The sequence below is a fragment of the Drosophila suzukii genome, chromosome 2L, assembly GCF_043229965.1.
Source record: "Drosophila suzukii chromosome 2L, CBGP_Dsuzu_IsoJpt1.0, whole genome shotgun sequence".
Taxonomy (NCBI): domain Eukaryota; kingdom Metazoa; phylum Arthropoda; class Insecta; order Diptera; family Drosophilidae; genus Drosophila; species Drosophila suzukii.
Window position 1 is genome coordinate 21,822,749 of NC_092080.1, and position 17,265 is coordinate 21,840,013.

General features: G+C 39.8%; 6 protein-coding genes across 6 annotated transcripts; 3 read left to right on the forward strand and 3 right to left on the reverse strand.

Annotated features, from left to right (window-relative positions):
• The first annotated feature begins 415 nt into the window (after positions 1–415).
• Positions 416–1,017, forward strand: Obp28a (Odorant-binding protein 28a). Its single transcript, XM_017084367.4, has one exon. The coding sequence runs from the start codon at positions 457–459 to the stop codon at positions 886–888; it is 432 nt and encodes a 143-aa protein (XP_016939856.3). The 5' UTR covers positions 416–456; the 3' UTR covers positions 889–1,017.
• Positions 1,018–1,162: 145 nt separating this feature from the next.
• On the forward strand, positions 1,163–4,582 carry LOC108017312 (uncharacterized). The gene is made up of 4 exons (XM_017084339.4): positions 1,163–3,583; positions 3,783–3,887; positions 3,941–4,037; positions 4,118–4,582. The coding sequence occupies exons 1-4, from the start codon at positions 2,066–2,068 to the stop codon at positions 4,525–4,527; spliced, it is 2,130 nt and encodes a 709-aa protein (XP_016939828.3). The 5' UTR covers positions 1,163–2,065; the 3' UTR covers positions 4,528–4,582.
• A 63-nt stretch (positions 4,583–4,645) lies between these two features.
• LOC108012044 (MICOS complex subunit MIC13 homolog QIL1) lies at positions 4,646–5,279 on the forward strand. Its single transcript, XM_017077327.4, has one exon. The coding sequence runs from the start codon at positions 4,743–4,745 to the stop codon at positions 5,121–5,123; it is 381 nt and encodes a 126-aa protein (XP_016932816.2). The 5' UTR covers positions 4,646–4,742; the 3' UTR covers positions 5,124–5,279.
• A 670-nt stretch (positions 5,280–5,949) lies between these two features.
• Positions 5,950–6,748, reverse strand: LOC108019138 (transcription initiation factor TFIID subunit 9B). The gene is made up of 2 exons (XM_017086922.4): positions 6,535–6,748; positions 5,950–6,483 (listed from the first exon to the last, which is right to left on the reverse strand). The coding sequence occupies exons 1-2, from the start codon at positions 6,674–6,676 to the stop codon at positions 5,999–6,001; spliced, it is 627 nt and encodes a 208-aa protein (XP_016942411.3). The 5' UTR covers positions 6,677–6,748; the 3' UTR covers positions 5,950–5,998.
• A 495-nt stretch (positions 6,749–7,243) lies between these two features.
• LOC139352450 (uncharacterized) lies at positions 7,244–8,084 on the reverse strand. Its single transcript, XM_070994557.1, has 2 exons — positions 8,004–8,084; positions 7,244–7,941 (listed from the first exon to the last, which is right to left on the reverse strand). Exons 1-2 carry the CDS (start codon positions 8,056–8,058, stop codon positions 7,607–7,609), a joined length of 390 nt encoding a protein of 129 aa, XP_070850658.1. The 5' UTR covers positions 8,059–8,084; the 3' UTR covers positions 7,244–7,606.
• A 5,257-nt stretch (positions 8,085–13,341) lies between these two features.
• Positions 13,342–14,136, reverse strand: LOC139352320 (transcription initiation factor TFIID subunit 9B-like). The gene is made up of 2 exons (XM_070994421.1): positions 13,928–14,136; positions 13,342–13,877 (listed from the first exon to the last, which is right to left on the reverse strand). Exons 1-2 carry the CDS (start codon positions 14,067–14,069, stop codon positions 13,441–13,443), a joined length of 579 nt encoding a protein of 192 aa, XP_070850522.1. The 5' UTR covers positions 14,070–14,136; the 3' UTR covers positions 13,342–13,440.
• Between the last annotated feature and the right edge of the window lie 3,129 nt (positions 14,137–17,265).

The window sequence follows — 17,265 nt, forward strand, 5'->3', positions numbered from 1 at the left end:
AATTCCTAAAAAGTTTCTGTGCAGAGGATTTTATTTTTCCGATTTATGGTCGTTATGGCCGTACTTGAGACTATATTGAACTATCTTCAGCTGAAAATTTCGCGACTAATCTATCAACTAAACGCCTACAACTACGGTCATTGTTTTTAATTGACGCGAATTGTTTTGTTTTATTATGTTTGTCAATCGTTGTGGGATGTTGTTAAAACTCCGTGCGTGCTCCAATGGGGCGGTCAGCAGTTAGAGGTCTGGGGGTGCGTGCCTTATGGGGGCGGTCAACGGTCTTGATTTCATTGGCTTTTCCATTAATTGAAAAAAACCAAGAACGGTCGCTTGCAAGTTTTTTAAACAATGTACCATATTATTTCACAGCCGAGCGAGTCGCTGATTCAGATATAAGCGCTTGGAGTGCCATCACCACAAGCAAGTTCAGTCCGGACACATCAGGCCAACATCATGCATTGTTCCACATTTATTATGGTGGCAGTTACTCTCCTTGGCGCCACCTTGGTGCGCGGCTTCGACGAAAAGGAAGCCCTGGCCCAAATCATGAAGTCAGCAGAAGCCTGTATGGCTGAAGTGGATGCCGGCGACGCCGACGTGCAGGAGTTGGTCAAAAGGCAGCCCGCCTCTACCTATGCTGGCAAGTGCCTTCGCGCCTGCGTGATGAAGAACTTTGGGTTGATTGGCGCCGACGGCAAGCTGGACACGGACGCCGCCCATGAGAAGGCCAAGCAGTACACGGGTAACGATCCGGCGAAGTTAAAACTGGCTCTCGAGATTGGCGACACATGTGCGGCCATTAGTGTGCCGGATGACCACTGTGAGGCCGCCGAAAGCTACGGCGCCTGTTTTAAGGGTGAGGCCACAAAACATGGACTCATGTAACCATTCCGTAAACCCCGATGTAGACAAACAGTGATCCTTCCATGACAACGCACATACATTTATGTATATGTACCTTTAAGTTTGAACAATTTACATAGTTCATGTAAAATAAACGCATTCCCAAAAGTACATACTCTCGTACAGCTTATTTTCCTTGTCGGCGTCCTGTTCTTAAGAACAGAAGAACATTATAAAAGTGGAAAATATTTTCAATGTGCTTAAATCAAGTTGAATTTTCAACTAATCTATTAGACCAGTCAGTAATCCATACTTACCAAAAAGTTGTTAAGTAAACTCAATTTAGCTTTTCTCTTCTCACCATTTTGTTTTGATATTGAGAACGTTGATACCAAAATGTACTTACACGGTTTTTAAGATCGAACTCTCTCAATTTAAGAACATATACATACAAACTTAAATATTTCTCTCTATGGTAGATTGCTGAGCTCCTCTTCGTGAAGGTTAATAAAGGCAGGGTCAGCTGTTGCATACCCAGAAGCTCACTGTAGGTACTACCTATTCTTAAATTTTAATAAATTATTGAATAAAAATACAAAAAAATGTACAACATTTATAGAGCTCTCAGAAAGGTTAAATCTAACAAATATGAAAAATAATATATGTGGTATTTATTGAAACAAGTTTCAGCGTCCTTAGACGGATGATTTAGTGTCACAAATTGAGTAATGCTCAGAAAAACAGCCTATATAAATCTGAAAAGCAAAATAAGATTTACAAGAAGAATTTTTCCGACTTTTTAAAGACTATTTCGCACAATATTGTTGCACGGTTTACATATGTAGGTACACAGCTAACTGACACCCTGAATGTTTAATCTAGTTTTTATAAGGGTAAGCCAGCATTTTGAATTTTCAATAAAAGTCCATTATAGTTGACTTAGTAACAAATAATTTTCCAATTCATTTAAATGTGTATTAATCTTTAAAACAAGAAATGCCACACGTGTTTTTCTATCTGATGCACAATAGGGTGCCTCATAACATGCAATGCGACTTTTATAGGAAAAAACTTTTTTCTTGGGATTTTTCAATCAAACATGTTCACATTACACATTATTTAATTCTACCTGTTTGTTGTTTTTGTTTTCTTTGTAATTTTACATATTTGCAGCGTGCTGTTTTTGCACGTACTGCACGTGTTCTTCGCCTTTTGGAAAATGACCAAGATCGGACAGTCCAAAGTTGTAGACGTCAGGAGTGGTACTCCTGATAGAAGCAGAAAGAAGAAATTGAATAAATCTAAACAATTGCAGGCTAAGCCAGAGCCAAAAATCGTTAAGGATGTGGGAAAAAAGTTTGAGAGGACTTCAGCTTTGGGTTCTTTAATTCCCATAAGATCGCAATCCATATTGAGCGTAAGTATGGATTCGGAGGATTTTACTCCATCTGCCATGACAAGTGGTTTGAATACCCCAACCCCAACAAATGTGACTCCCTCTCCGCGGAAAAATTCCATTAGAATGGCGAAATCGGCTGGTATCAAGAAACCTGCTAGGATGTCGCAGATCTCGATTAATTCATCTATAGTCCCAGGAAAATCGATTATAGCGGTCAACAAAAAGTTACGTAATTTTGTCGAGCCATCCCGTTTATACAAGATCAAAAAAGATCGTACTAACGAAATGGTGCAGGTAATACCTGGAGCCACGCCAAGTGACGATAATGAAGATGAATATACGAGTACGTATGCCACTTCGGAGGATGAACGTCTTGGTGAAATAGTCCAGAGTGAAGACGAAAGGACCGACTCCGAAGATGCAATCACGAGTATGCGCGAAAGCCAGATGAGTGTATCCTCAGACTCGAACATGAGGATGCGATTAACCCTGCTCAACAGCCTCAGGAGCATACCTAACTGGGACGAACTGAGTACAACCTCGACGATTGGAAAGATAAAAACGGAGAAGAAGGAGGACGATGATGACCTCGGGAGGTTCCGGGATCCTTTAGCCAGTAACTCTAACAGTTTAGCTAATAGCATACAGTCAACAGACCCCGAATACGAGGAAATTTTGCAGTCAGATGATTCCGATGTGCTAAGTCTGCCTTCGCTCTCGACCTCAGAGCTGGAATCTGATGACGACAGCGATTGGGAATCGGAAAAAACGAAATTAAAATCAAGTTTTATACCTACTTTTACCGAAGTTTCATCCGGGTCCTGGTCCTCCCAGACTTCTACTCGCATTCGTTCCCATGTGACTTTTCCCATCGATCAGGTTGTCCAGAGCTATTTGAATGGACTGATTGAAAAAGTGGTGTATAAGTTTGAAAATCCGGTCTATTTGCGGGATAAAAGTCTGGACAAAAGTAAGCTCCTGGAACAGCTTTTGAAGGAAGTTGACGATAATACCTGGGAAAGGTACGAAAACGAATTGCTGACCAAACGTCTGACTGAACACTACTTACGCCGGTTTAAATATTCCCTGATAACGCCGAGCAAAGGTATCTCGGTCAACGAGGCCCATCGAGGGCGTTATATGAGTGCCCTGTTCGAATTGGACCTCTGGCTTCAGCGCGAACGGGAGGCTGAGGAAATCTACATGGCGGAGAGGGATCGGCTTCTCGGAGAATTGGAGCAGATGCAGTCGGAGGACAATGAAAGGGTCGAGGAGATGGAGCAGGTCATAAGAAATACCATCTTCTGCCTGCCTCAAGCCTCAGATCGCCTTAAAGTCGTAAGTAGTTTTTAGAAGATATTTTCTTAGTATTTATAAAATGGTTTAACTGGAGCTAGGTGTTAAACATTTTTTGATGAGTTTTATGTTTAAACATGCTTCATCTAGAAATATTACATGACACATGTATCTTTTCTACTGAACAAACATAACTAAGACTTATAAATAATTTTATTTTCTCCAAAAACGTATTAAATAGGTAACTGAGACCGCATTACGTCAAATGAGAAAAAAGCGTGATCTTATGTCCGAGACACGTCTTGTTTTAATTATAAAGCAGCATAATAATGCCTACATTAAACAGGTAAGAAATACTGGTAAAAAGAACTTTGGGTGACTAAAAGTGTCTTTCTGTAGAAAATAGATGAAACAGAGACCATTTCTGGAGAAGTAAAAATGGATACGTATCTCTCAACTGAAACGGACGTTCAGCAGTTATCGAATACACTAACTAGTGAGTATAAAATAAATAAAAATATATACATTTATGAAACTTGATCTATAAGTTCAATCTTTTATTTTGTTTCTATACAGATAGAAATACAGAACTGCATCGAATGTATGCCCTGATAAAGTCCAAAATTCATACTACCTCCCATCTGAGATGTCGGCGAAAGTTGCTGAGTCGCAAATTTCTGGTTGCCAAAGCAGAGCTGCGTAAGAAACAGCAGCAACACTTGGAGTTACGGGACCAATTATACATCAGCAACTTAAGACACAACAAACTTCTCGCCAAAATCAAAGAAGTCCGACAAAAAGGTGGGATTATGTGCTATCCCAAGTTATTAGCAGATTTCGATCTAACAGTGAATTTTATTCTGATGAAGCGGGATCGTGTGCAGGAATTGAAGGAGAAACATGACAGTCTGCTTAGAAAAATTGAAAAACTTGAATTTAAGATTCAAGAACCCACGTTTAGATTGAGCATTGGTTCCTCTGACTAGGTATATTCATGCCCTAAGGAATAGCTTTCAATAAATGAAACCAAAACCGAAACTTGTTTAATGTCTAGATAGTATTAACATTTTTATGGTAAAAATGATAGATAACAGGAAGGGAAGTTTGTGATTCCAAAAGCAACCAAATCAGTTGTCAAAATTTTCAAAAAATAAACAAATTATTGGTGTATTTCAAAATTTTAAGAAACTATCTTCATCCTATGGCTTTCTTCCTTTTCCGATTGGCTCTGGTGGCTGGTGCGGTTTATGGCACCCAAGAGTTGGGTATTTGGGAAAGTGCCGACCACACACAGGAGCTATTCAAAGACGCCAAGCGGGAGGTTAGTCCCTTTGCCGAGGACCTGATGGGCCGATTCTGCTGCTGGCGCTGCGAAAAGTGCGATCCCGACGTGGAGGTCAAACCGTGGCAGGAGTCCATGGTGGATGCCTGGAACGAGACAGTCAAGAAGACCTTCAACGCCCTGGGCGTCCAGGTGCCCTTGTACTACAACCGCTTCTCGGAAGACTTGCAGCAGGGCATCGACGACTTGGTGAACAGCAATGAAGAAGTAGTTACCGACCCTAAAGATGGCTCAAAATAAAAGCCACCATAACTGCATACCCTTCAAACTGAGATACAGCTATTTTTTAAGAGATACTCGTAATACAAAAATATTTGAGGCAAAATTGCTTTAGTCCCTGTCCATAATATATAAACTTCAGATTGAAGAAGAGAGAACGCTATAACTGGGTGCTTTGACTATCATCAGCTAACTAATTTAATTTAGGCACAATAAAATGTACACTGATAAAAATCATTAAAGAACTGGGTGCCAAAAATTTGTGTGTTCGTTCGAGTGCGGGTGGTCCTCAGATGAAGCAAACAGCGTTGTAGAATCTTTATGTCAAATTTTAATTCTCTACCTTAAAAAATGTAGGCGCCAGACAGAACTTGGCATTATGGGCATTTGTAATGCAATTATGGGCTTTTAAATTACTAGTAAAGTCCATGTGAAATATTTGACCATATTGCTTTTAATATGTAGTCGCCAGAGTTACTTAATCCGGGTTCACAAACTAGCTGGCATTACTTTAATTGCTCATGAGTTGTTAATGAACAGACCGATTAGAAATATTTTTGAATGGGTAGATAGATGAATATTGACAATCAAAACTGAACCTAATTTACACTTTTACAAAATCTTAAAAAATGTGGGAGATATCAAGATATGATCAAGAATGTTTATACTTTGTTGGGAGCGAAGTGTATACAAACTTACGTTTCTATAGATTCAAGAATTACTTATACCTACAGGTATATAAGTACATATATATACTACATACCTATTACCTATCACAACCATGAGATGACTTTCGATTTGTTAATAAATAGGTAGGTATATTTATTAACTGAAATAATATCATATTTTAGGTGTAGAATAGCGTTTCGTCCATAGTATACTCATTCTTGGTAAACCTATTTCGGGAGACGTGGCTTTTTGAAGACTGGGGGACCGGCTCCTGGTCGACCAGCCGCGGAAGTAGAACTTGGATTAATGGAAAGTATTTTAGAGCCCTCCGAAAGGAAAGACGTCACGGGTAAGACCGAACGAGAGCTAGAGCTGCTAGCACCCGAAGGGGCATCACCACGTGCCACCGAACTGGATGGCACTCCGGTCTTCGGCTTCGTTTGAGCTTGATCAAAGCCCTTGTCCTTCAGATTGGCCATCTTGCCCACCTGACAGTGGCGCCTTATGGGCAGCGATAGTCCCCGGCTCGTACTCGGCATGGGCGGAGACTCCTGGTTGGGAGCCAGGACCTTCTGCGCCTGCTGGCCGGACTCTCCCTTCAGCTCGTCGGTCCGCTCCAGCTGCGCCATCTCCAGATCCTCGGCACTCACGGTGGAACGGTTCGCCAGCGTGGCGAAGCGTTTGGCCTCCACCAGTTTGTCCCTTGCCAAAGCTGAAGCAAATCACTGAAAATCTTTGCCTTTACTTTCGGATTTCAACTCACTGTAAGCCATGTCTAGGATAACGCCACGAGCCTGTGGTTCCGCCTCCAATCCAAGGTCCTTAACCAGTTTGTCCACGAACTCCAGATCATTAAGGAGGTCCACGTTGCGTTCGCACAGCTTGTAATTCGTTTTCTTGTCCATCGTTAAAGGAATTATTTTTCAAGTGCTTTCAAATGACTTGACAGTTTGCTAGGGCCAACTTGATTAGCCAAAATCTTTTTAGGGTTGCAGGTTAGCTGGTGGGAACTCTGCAGTTATGGTATTTTCCAGGAATAATCCCAAAGAAGGTTTATTTAGTGGATATTAAAACAGTGCAGTAAAGTTAACCAAAACAAAATCAAATATTAAGTGATTTCAAGTTGTTTTTATACTCGGTTGTCAAAAAAGTACTGCGGTATTTTTATTAAATTTTCAATTGTTCATAAAGTAGGTTAAAATAATGTGATTCAAGTCAATTATAATATTTATTCTCTTTAAAAATGGGGTTACAGTAAAAGCAAACTTGGTAATGCCTAGCAGATTAGCTGTTGAATTGCTGGATTGTTGAGAACAACAGAAAATTTCTGCAGCGGGAACGACCCTTAATGGTTCCTGTTGAATTTTCAAATAGCTGTGACCAGTTGTCAAAGTTTTCGGAAATAAGAACATGCAATATGTTATTATATATTATAAGTTAATGAATAAAATTATTAACAAGGCAAGAATAAATAAAGAATACGTTTTCATTTGATTTTAAAGTATGTAATGCTTACTGGTGGTACTAAAATGTTAAAGAGTTTCCATAGCTTTTTAATGAAACAAGGTGACAACCTCAAGGCTGTTGAATAGCTTAGGTTTCTGAAAATAGAGTTTGTCTGGAGCAGCTGATACACAGCTGACCAAAACTCAGCAATTTAACCGTTTGGGGAATATCCAAAATGTTTTCTGCTTCACATATAAGGGTTATGTGGTACCTTGTTTTTTTTTTCAGAAATCTGTCCTTTTGTCCTGTTATCTGTACCTAATTAAGGAATATTTTTTCCTATTTTCCGTTTTATTCCACACCTGTCTGCCTGATGGGGATATCTCTTCTCAAAAGGACTCAAGCAGAGTAATGATCACTGAGATGATGCTTACATTTCCAAAGATCTGTTCTGCCATCCTGGAGGGATCACTTCGGTGAGGTAGAGGTATTCTAAGAATGTCCCGGGTTATACAAGCAGGGGCTGAACTTGCAACTGGCAGCCAAAAAGTAGACGCTTCTTGGGTTTCTTCGGTAGTTGACTCCGTTTCGTCCAATCCCAAGGCACTGGTGGTGGGTATGCTGATATTCTTGTCTTCTCCGCCCTTACCTTCGCCAAGCTCTTCTTCTCGGTTATGGGTGGGAGTAAGTGAGTGACCCAATGCTCCTGGAAAGAGGCCAGTGCCTGTAAAAAAGAATGCAAATTAGCATGGAGATTGTGGCAACAAATGGCTCTTTGAAACTCACCCAATCCCAAGCCAGATCTCTGCGTCGCCTCTGGATAGTGAACAGTTTCGTTCATATCTGTGGAGATATCACGGACCGTGTTTTCAATCATCGAAGTCAAAATCACTTGAACTGGAAGTCACGCCTTTTCCAGGATGGGATTTCTTTCCTATTCCTTTTCTTCTTCCTATTCTTTTGCGCTTCCTATTTCTTTGCGCTTGTGTGGCTACAGACTCGTATATGGGGTCTAAAGGCTGGGAATTGGATCCGATTACGAAACGTCTTGAGCCGAAACTGTCCCCTTCTCCAGAAAGGCTTTGCGTGGCTCCAGATTTGTTGTAGGCCGGCGGACGGTCGTAAGTGTTGGTGTGAATACCGCCCAAAGGAGCTTGGGTCTTCATAGGGACGTTCCATCCAATTGGCAAGTCAGGGACTGACGGCTGCGAATGAGGTCTACCTCGGTAGCTCAGCCCTACAGTATCCAAATGGAAAGATGCTATCGAGGGCGGCAGTCTAACCGGCCAAAAATGTTAAACCTTCACTTGGCATGAACATCCTCCAAGGTGAGAGCCAACACTAGGAGCCCAGTCATTAGTGGGCTGGCTTTGAGTCGTTTCGGGTAAAGCGACATCCTGAGTTCAATCGGGGTTGATGACGCAAAAACGAAGAAATCGGATCAGATGTAAATACCTAGTTGGGAATCCCCAAAGCTTTGGCATAAGAAAGCTTTCCCTTTAAGCAAATTCATTTTTATACCCGTTACTCGTAGGGTAAAAGAGTATATACGACTAGTCGAAAGTGTGTAACAGCCAGAAAAAAGGTTGTATTTTTGATCAGGAACACTAGCCGAGTCGATCTAGCCATGTCCATGTATCCGTATTAGCTCTGAGATCTCGAAATCTATAGAAACTACAAAGTTGGGATTTAGCGTGTAGATTCTACAGATTCTTGTTTGATTCAAAGTGCCATGCCCACTCTAACGCCCACAAACGGCCATAACGCTGAGCAGTACCGCTACTGACCGCTAGGTGCCATAGTGCTGGCATCGGTGTTGTGTGCTAATAGAAATCCCCTTGAACTTTATTTTATTTGAAACACAGTAACAAATACACCAGTTTACAAAAGAAAATCGACCATGGTTTTCCGGTAAGGTACATCTCCCTGATTAAGAAAAGGGCACTTAAAATTTTTTGTGTTTTTCCAATTTTTTTAAAGTGTTTTTTGCAACTTCTTATTTTCTAACTTGAGTTCTGATAAACCGAATTCAGTCGTAAAGGACTCAATTTTTAGGTAATAAAATGCCTTTTAACTTTCTTATACACAGCATTGAGTTCCAATCATTAGTTTAGAAGCTACACTTCGTCAAAGTTAAAAAAGTTGGACAAATGCAAAAACGTTGGCATAAATGGGTTCTATAAAAATACACGCTTACAAACCGAAATTAGTCTTATGTTTTTTCTTGAAGGCTGGACCTTAACGAAGAATATGAGCCATTGATCACGACAATCCGTCGGTAAATAGACTTTTTACAAATTTTTAAACGTATATACCCAAGTTCAGTATTCGGGAGCAGCGGCCGTTAAACATTATTTAAAACTTTCAGAGTTGGGGAACGTATGAATGTGGTGGAAGTAGTTATGCGTATCGTCAGTTTCCTTGCTATTTCCTTGCTTAAAATATATGAAAAAGAGTTCCTTGTAACTGCAATCGCATACTTTTTAGCTTGCCCAGCACTAATAGCTACCTCAGTAGATTCCGGAGTTTAAAGGTTTTTGCTGGTTGGTTTTTAAACCAACCGTCCCCAAAACCGTCTGTGGTATCTGTGTCACCCCTGAATATAATTAATATTTTTTTGTCAGTTGATAGAGACATGACCATTAGCACGTCTGCACGGATTTGCAGATGTGCGGTAGTGTATGCTAAAGCAGGAAGATTTGTTACAATAGTACCCAGCAAAAGCAGCGTAAATCCAATCAAAAATAGGAAAATATTTCCAAAACTAGAGCTGTGCGCAGCCCCTCTGTTGAGTAAATTAATACAAAAAGTCAAAGAATCTATTGATAATCCAGCCAAAATATACGCATGAAGTGATTCTATTATAACGGCTTGGACTAAAAGTGGTCAAAGCAAAGTCAAATTTATTAAACATAGCACAATTGATATTCGTAGATATACAGAAGTAGAATGGGATCAGAAAATATTCCGGCTCGAATGACCAAAATGAATAGAGCTACCAGAAGTTAGGACGTCTTCATTTGCTGAGTTACTGTTTCAAACTGATTTCCTTATTCATATTCAATCTTCTTACGTAGCTAACATGAGAATCTTACTTAACGCTTATCTAATGACCCATGCAGATATCCTGCTTTTCTATGGGTTTTAAAAGTGCCTAGGATATCTAACCCTTTTCAGGTAAACCCATGTTCGGGTTAAAATACAACAAAACGCGTTGATTTTTGAATAGCTCTAGAGATCTGCACGGTATTATTAATCGGTTCGATTATTTATTGATTATTTATGTAGCATTTAGTCGTAGACATGGCTAGTTCGACTCGGCCAGTGATCCTGATCAAGAACCTATGTACTTTACAGGATCGCAAACGCTTCCTTATACCATTTACATACTTTCCGACGTACCTAATATATCCTTTTACTCTGCAAGTAACGGGTATAACAACGTACATACGAACAAGGCTCTAACGACTAGACTAGTGATTCTGATCAAAAAATCATATACTTTATAGGGTCGAAAACGTTGCAAACTTCAGAATACCCTCTGCAACGGTATTAAAACGCGTATTGGACATTACAATTCGGTTTTTGAGGAAATACAGAATCTGCACATATATATCTGAAATTTACTTTTTTTCGATCAGAGGATAACCTTTATTTTCTGATAGTTATAAAAAAGTCAGAAAATAAAAGTTATTTCATGACACATGTAAGTAGTGATGGGTAACGATTACAAAATGATTAAAAAAATAAAATGTTTAACTGTTACGGTCCCCGGTATTATAAAATAATCGATTTAGTTAGTTATTAAAAAAAAAGGACTTTAACTTCGGAGAGTAGAAGTTGACAAAAATATGTGCACGCAGATCACGATTTAAAAGTACGATCATAAGTACGGGTATGTCTTATACAAAATATTTGCCCATATTCGGTCGTAAGATTTTGTATGTTGAATTGGGACTATTTTAGTCTCACGGTACATTAAAACTTTGGCTTGCCGTTCTTGCTCTTTCTTTCTATCAATAAAACACAACTTTAACTTATCTGGATTCAGTTACCAAAGCCTATGAAAAACTCACCTTAATACTGCACAAAAAGATATGTAGCTTTCTTAATGAAATAATATTTTTTTGAGAAGAGAAACGAAAGAACAGAACCACACTCGCTGGATGGCCGATTGGAAGTGCAATACCGAGTACCCGAGTACCGAGTCTGAGAAATATTTAGACTTATGACCAAAACAGCCTTACGAAAATGATAACTTGTGTTTCCCCGCTTTGCTGTTAATTTTACACGTCATACAGTAGAGAATAAGTATTTGGTGTCAACATGTTTATATAATAAATATTAGATAAAAGTGTATATTGCATTTGGGGAAGAGTATGTAACAGGTAGAAGGAGGCGTCTTCGACCCCATATACTCGTACATATATTCTTGATCAGCATCACTAGCCGAGTGCCAACGGTGTGATCCCGGAAACTATAAGAGCTAGAGGGTTGAGATTTCAGATTTAGATTCCTTGTTTTCGTACGTAGCGCACAGTTTTTATGCAAGAAAAAAATGGTAACTGACATAAAAAAAAGTTTGCTACGAACACTATAACGCCCATAACGTGCTAGTGGCCTAGTCTTGGTTTTCAAGAATCTAACATCCTTTTTTTTTTAATAATTGCATCTATAGCAGCGGTCGGAAGCTTCCTATTAAGCCGGCGTATGGAATATTTCTATTGGTTCTCTGACATTTAGAAAATGCCGTGCAACCAAAGGTCGGCACGCACACATCGATTGTCTGACCCGTGCAAAAAACACAAATGAAACTCAAAATGTCATTGCGTACCCACCAGACCCGTGGTTCATACCATAAAGAATTTCATTATTCATTTCATTATTCTATTTTAAGTGTTAAATTAGTAAGACAATAAAATACCACTCAGAATTAATATTGTTAGTTTCATTATTTCGGTCAAAATTATTACTCACTGTCCGATAGTAGCCGTTCATATATTGATTTAAAAATGGTTGACGTCACACATGACGCAACTAACAGTTTGTATAGTATTATGCATACCTAAAAAATTCGTAAATAGTTTGAAAAAACATTTTAAAAGAAGAACCTTCTTTTATTTGTTGTTTTTTTTGGCCAACTTCGTATTTGGATTAAATAGCACCCCGCTGAAGCAAACGAATTATTTACAGGGACTAAATATTAAATGTTAACCTTTTAGATTCAACAAGGAAGAACGCTATAGTCGAGTGCCCCGACTATCAGATACCCGTTACTCAGCTAAAGGGAGCCAAAGGGAGATATGCGAGCAGCAAGGCGAGATTGTCATTGGCGGCAGACAAATTTAAGCGGTATGGTCCTTAGAGTGGGTAAGTCAATCGATTGGTATTAATCTTGGCACAATTAAATGTATACTGAAAAAAATCCTTAAAAAACTGGGTGCCAAAAACGTATGTGTGCGTTCGAGTGGGCGTGGTCCTCGGATGAAGCAAGCAGCCTAGTAGAATTTTCATGTCAAATTTTAGCTTTCTACCTTATAAACTGTGGGCGCCAAACAGAACTTGGCGTTATGGGCATTTGTGATGCAATCATGGGCTTTTAAATTACTAGTAAACTCTATTTGAGACATTTGAGCTTATTGCTTTTAAAATGTAGTCGACTTAAACCGGTTTCACAAACTTTTACTTTAATTGCTTATGACTTTTTATTGAACAGTCCGATTGAAAATATTTTTGAATTGTATATGAAAATTGACAACAATTGATGAGTATTTACTCTATAACATTTACTATATAACAAAATCTCTAAAAATAAGGGCGCTAGACTGACTTTGGCGTTGTGGGCCTTATGCTGAATCAAAAATTAAGGAATCTCAATCTGAAATCGTAGCTCTCTAGCTCTGATAGTTTCCGAGATCCTAGCGTTTACATGGACATCGACTTATCGACTCGGCTAGTGATCAAGATCAAAAATGAGAAACGCTCCTTCCATTTGTTTAATTTTCCCGAAATACTCACTACCTTTACTCTAGGAGAAAGTGTATACAATCTTACATTCAAGAACTAGGTATACCTATATTTCCTACATACCTATTACCTATAACAACTATGTGATGACTTTCGATTTGTTAATAAATAGGTAGATATATTTATTAACTGAAAAAATATCATATTTTAGGTGTAGAATATGGTTTCGTTCATAGTCTACTCATTCTTGGTAACCCTACTTTGGGATACGTGGTTTTTTAAAGACCGGGGGACCGGCTCCTGGTGGACCAGCAGCGGAAGTAGAAGAACTTGGAACCGAACGAGAGCTAGAGCTGCTAGCACCCGAAAGCGCAGCACCAAGTGCCAAAGGATTGGATGGCCCTCCGGTCTTCGGCTTCGTTTGAGCTTGATCAAAGCCCTTGTCCTTCAGATTGGCCATCTTGCCCACCTGACAGTGGCGCCTTATGGGCAGCGATAGTCCCCGGCTCGTACTCGGCATGGGCGGAGACTCCTGGTTGGGAGCCAGGACCTTCTGCGCCTGCTGGCCGGACTCTCCCTTCAGCTCGTCGGTCCGCTCCAGCTGCGCCATCTCCAGATCCTCGGCACTCACGGTGGAACGGTTCGCCAGCGTGGCGAAGCGTTTGGCCTCCACCAGTTTGTCCCTTGCCAAAGCTGAAGCAAATCACTGAAAATCTTTGCTTTACTTTCGGATTTTAACTCACTGTAAGCCAGGTCTAGGATAACGCCACGTGCCTGCGGTTCTGCCTCCAATCCAAGGTCCTTAACCAGTTTGTCCACGAACTCCAGATCATTAAGGAGGTCCACGTTGCGTTCGCACAGCTTGTAATTCGTTTTCTTGTCCATCGTTAAAGGAATTATTTTTCAAGTGCTTTCAAATGACTTGACAGTTTGCTAGGGCCAACTTGATTAGCCAAAATCTTTTTAGGGTTGCAGGTTAGTTGGTGGAAACTCTGCGTTCATGGTATTTTCTAGGAAATATCCCAAAGAAGGTTTATTTAGTGGGTATTAAAACAGTGCTCGCTTCCCTATTGGCAAATATTTTTTTATATGTTTATTAATTATAATATTTATTCTCTTAAAGAATGGGTTTACAGTAAAAGCAAACTTGGTAATGCCTAGCAGATTAGCTGTTTAACTGCTGAATTGTTGAAAGTTCAACAGAAAACTTCAGCAGCGGGAACGAACGTTAATAGTTCCTGTTGAATTTTCAAATAGCTGTGACCAGTTGTCAAAGTTTTCGGATATAATAACATGTAATATTTTATTATATAATATTGAATAAAATTATTAACAAGGCAAGAAGACAAACCATTTGATTTTAAAGTAAATAATGCTTGCTGGTGGTACTGAAATGTTAAAGAGTTGCCATAGCTTTTTAATGAAACATGGTGATAACCTCAAGGCTGTTGACTTGCGTAATTTTCTGAAAATAGAGAGTGACCAAAATTCAGCATTTTAACCGATACCCAAAATGTTTTCTGCTTCACATATAAGGGTTATGTGGTATCTTGATTTTTTAAGATATAGCCAGAAAAACTTTATTTCAATTTTCAATTTTCCGGAAATCCGTCCCTTTGTCCTGTTATCTGTCCTTAATTAATGAATATTTTTTCCTATTTTCCGTTTTAATTCACACCTGTCTGCCTGATGCCCCATCATTTCTTCTTAAAAGCGCACAAGTAGAGTAATGATCACTGAGATGATGCTTACATTTCCAAATAGCTGTTCTGCTATCCTGAAGGGATCATTTGGGTGCGGTAGAGAATTTGTAAAAATGTCACGGGTTATACGAGCAGGGGCTGAACTTGCAACTGGCAGCCAAAAAGTAGACGCTTCTTGGGTTCCTTCGGTAGTTGTCACAGTTTCGTCCAATCCCAAGGCACTGGTGGTGGGTATGCTGACATTCTTGTCTTCTCCGCCCTTACCTTCGGCAAGTTCTACTTCTCGGTTGTGGGTGGGAGTAAGTGAGTGACCCAATGCTCCTGGAAAGAATGCAAATTAGTATGGAGATTCTTGCAATAAATGGCCCTTTGAAACTCACCCAATCCCAAGCCAGATCGCTGCGTCGCCTCTGGATAGTGAACAGTTTCGGCGGGCAGAGTTTCGTTCTTATCTGTGGAGATATCACGGACCGTGTTTTCAATGCCGGTAAAAAGTTCATCGAAGTCAAAATCACTTGAACTGGAAGTCGCGCCTTTTCCAGGTTGGGATTTCCTTCCTATTCCTTTTCTTCTTCCTATTCTTTTGCGCTTCCTATTTCTTTGCGCTTGTGTGGCTACAGACTCGTATATGGGGTCTAAAGGCTGGGAATTGGATCCGATTACGAAACGTCTTGAGCCGAAACTGTCCCCTTCTCCAGAAAGGCTTTGCGTGGCTCCAGATTTGTTGTAGGCCGGCGGACGGTCGTAAGTGTTGGTGTGAATACCGCCCAAAGGAGCTTGGGTCTTCATAGGGACGTTCCATCCAATTGGCAAGTCAGGGACTGACGGCTGCGAATGAGGTCTACCTCGGTAGCTCAACCCTACAGTATCCAAGTGGAAATTTGGTATCGAGGGCGGCAAATGGGAAGTTGATAAGCGAGGAAGCGAAGAGGTCTTTCCGCCCCCAAAAATGTTAAACTTAAAACTCCACTTGGCATGAACATCCTCCAAGGTGAGTGCCAACACTAGGAGCCCCGTCATTAGTATGCTGGCTTTGAGTCGTTTCGGGTAAAGGGACATCCTGAGTTCAATCGGGGTTGATGACGCTTAAATTCTATTTTCGCAATGAAGAACTCGCAATCTGCTCCAAAAACGATAAGAAGTAAGAGTCTTTTTCACAAATACGTTTTGTAGAAATCGGATCAGATGTAAATCCCTAGTTGGGAATCCCCAAAGCTTTGGCATAAGAAAGCTTTCCCTTTAAGCAAATTCATTTTTATACCCGTTACTCGTAGGGTAAAAGAGTATATACGACTAGTCCAAAAGTATGTAACAGGCAGAAGAAAGGTTGTATTTTTGATCAGGAACACTAGCCGAGTCGATCTAGCCATGTCCATGTATCCGTATTAGCTCTGAGATCTCGAAATCTATAGAAACTACAAAGTTGGGATTTTGCGTGTAGATTCTACAGATTCTTGTTTGATAACGCTAAAGTCTGGCGCCCACATGTTTGAAAATTTTCTTTCAGTGTAAGTTGAAATCGATTTTACTGAACAATACCCATCTAAATGCTGAGAATCGCAATGTTTTTTAAAGTTATAACTAAGTTAAACAAACTTTGGAACGGTGAGCAGTACCGCTACTGACCGCTAGGTGCCATAGCGCTGGCATCGGTGTTGTGTGCTAATAGAAATCCCCTTGAACTTTATTTTGTTTGAAACACAGTAACGAATAGTACATCAGTTTACAAAAGAAAATCGACGAAATACGCCCTTAAGGCGACCTTGATTTTCCGGTAAGGTACATCTCCCTGGTTAAGAGAGGGGCTCTTAAAATTATTTGTATGTTACCAATTTTTTTTAAAGTGTAAGAAACGTTTTACGCAATTTTTTATTTTCTAACTTGAGTTCTGATAAACCAAATTCAGTCGTCAAAGACTCATTTTACAGGTAATAGAATGCCTTTTAACTTTATTATACACAGCATTGAGTTCCAATCATTAGTTTAGAAACTACATACACTTCGTCAAAGTTGAAAAAGTTGGACAAATGCAAAAACGTTCGCATAAATGGGTTCTATAAAAATACACGCTTAAAAACCGAAATTGGTCTTATTTTTTTTCTTGAAGACTAAACCTAAACGAAGAATATGAGCCATTGATCACGACAATCCGTCGGTAAATAGATTTTTTACAGATTTTTAAACGTATATACCCAAGTTTAGTATTCGGGAGCAGCGGCCGTTAAACATTATTTTAAACTTTCAGAGTTGGGGAACGTATGAATGTGGTCCAAGTAGTTATGCATATCGTCAGTTTCCTTGCTATTTCCTTGCTTAAAATATATGAAAAAGGATTCCTTGAAACTGCAATCGCATACTTTTTAGCTTGACCAGCACTA

Excerpts from the sequence above, each read along its gene's own strand:
- Obp28a (XM_017084367.4), top strand. The coding sequence starts at position 457 with ATGCATTGTTCCACATTTATTATGGTGGCAGTTACTCTCCTTGGCGCC.
- LOC139352320 (XM_070994421.1), bottom strand. The coding sequence starts at position 14,069 with ATGGACAAGAAAACGAATTACAAGCTGTGCGAACGCAACGTGGACCTC. Across the intron at positions 13,878-13,927 it reads TATCCTAGACCTGGCTTACA|CTTTGGCAAGGGACAAACTG; the intron begins GTGAGTTAAAAT and ends GATTTGCTTCAG.
- LOC108017312 (XM_017084339.4), top strand. The coding sequence starts at position 2,066 with ATGACCAAGATCGGACAGTCCAAAGTTGTAGACGTCAGGAGTGGTACT. Across the intron at positions 3,584-3,782 it reads CCTCAGATCGCCTTAAAGTC|GTAACTGAGACCGCATTACG; the intron begins GTAAGTAGTTTT and ends CGTATTAAATAG. Across the intron at positions 4,038-4,117 it reads GTTATCGAATACACTAACTA|ATAGAAATACAGAACTGCAT; the intron begins GTGAGTATAAAA and ends GTTTCTATACAG.
- LOC139352450 (XM_070994557.1), bottom strand. The coding sequence starts at position 8,058 with ATGAACGAAACTGTTCACTATCCAGAGGCGACGCAGAGATCTGGCTTG. Across the intron at positions 7,942-8,003 it reads GAGATCTGGCTTGGGATTGG|GCACTGGCCTCTTTCCAGGA; the intron begins GTGAGTTTCAAA and ends TCTTTTTTACAG.
- LOC108012044 (XM_017077327.4), top strand. The coding sequence starts at position 4,743 with ATGGCTTTCTTCCTTTTCCGATTGGCTCTGGTGGCTGGTGCGGTTTAT.
- LOC108019138 (XM_017086922.4), bottom strand. The coding sequence starts at position 6,676 with ATGGACAAGAAAACGAATTACAAGCTGTGCGAACGCAACGTGGACCTC. Across the intron at positions 6,484-6,534 it reads TATCCTAGACATGGCTTACA|CTTTGGCAAGGGACAAACTG; the intron begins GTGAGTTGAAAT and ends GATTTGCTTCAG.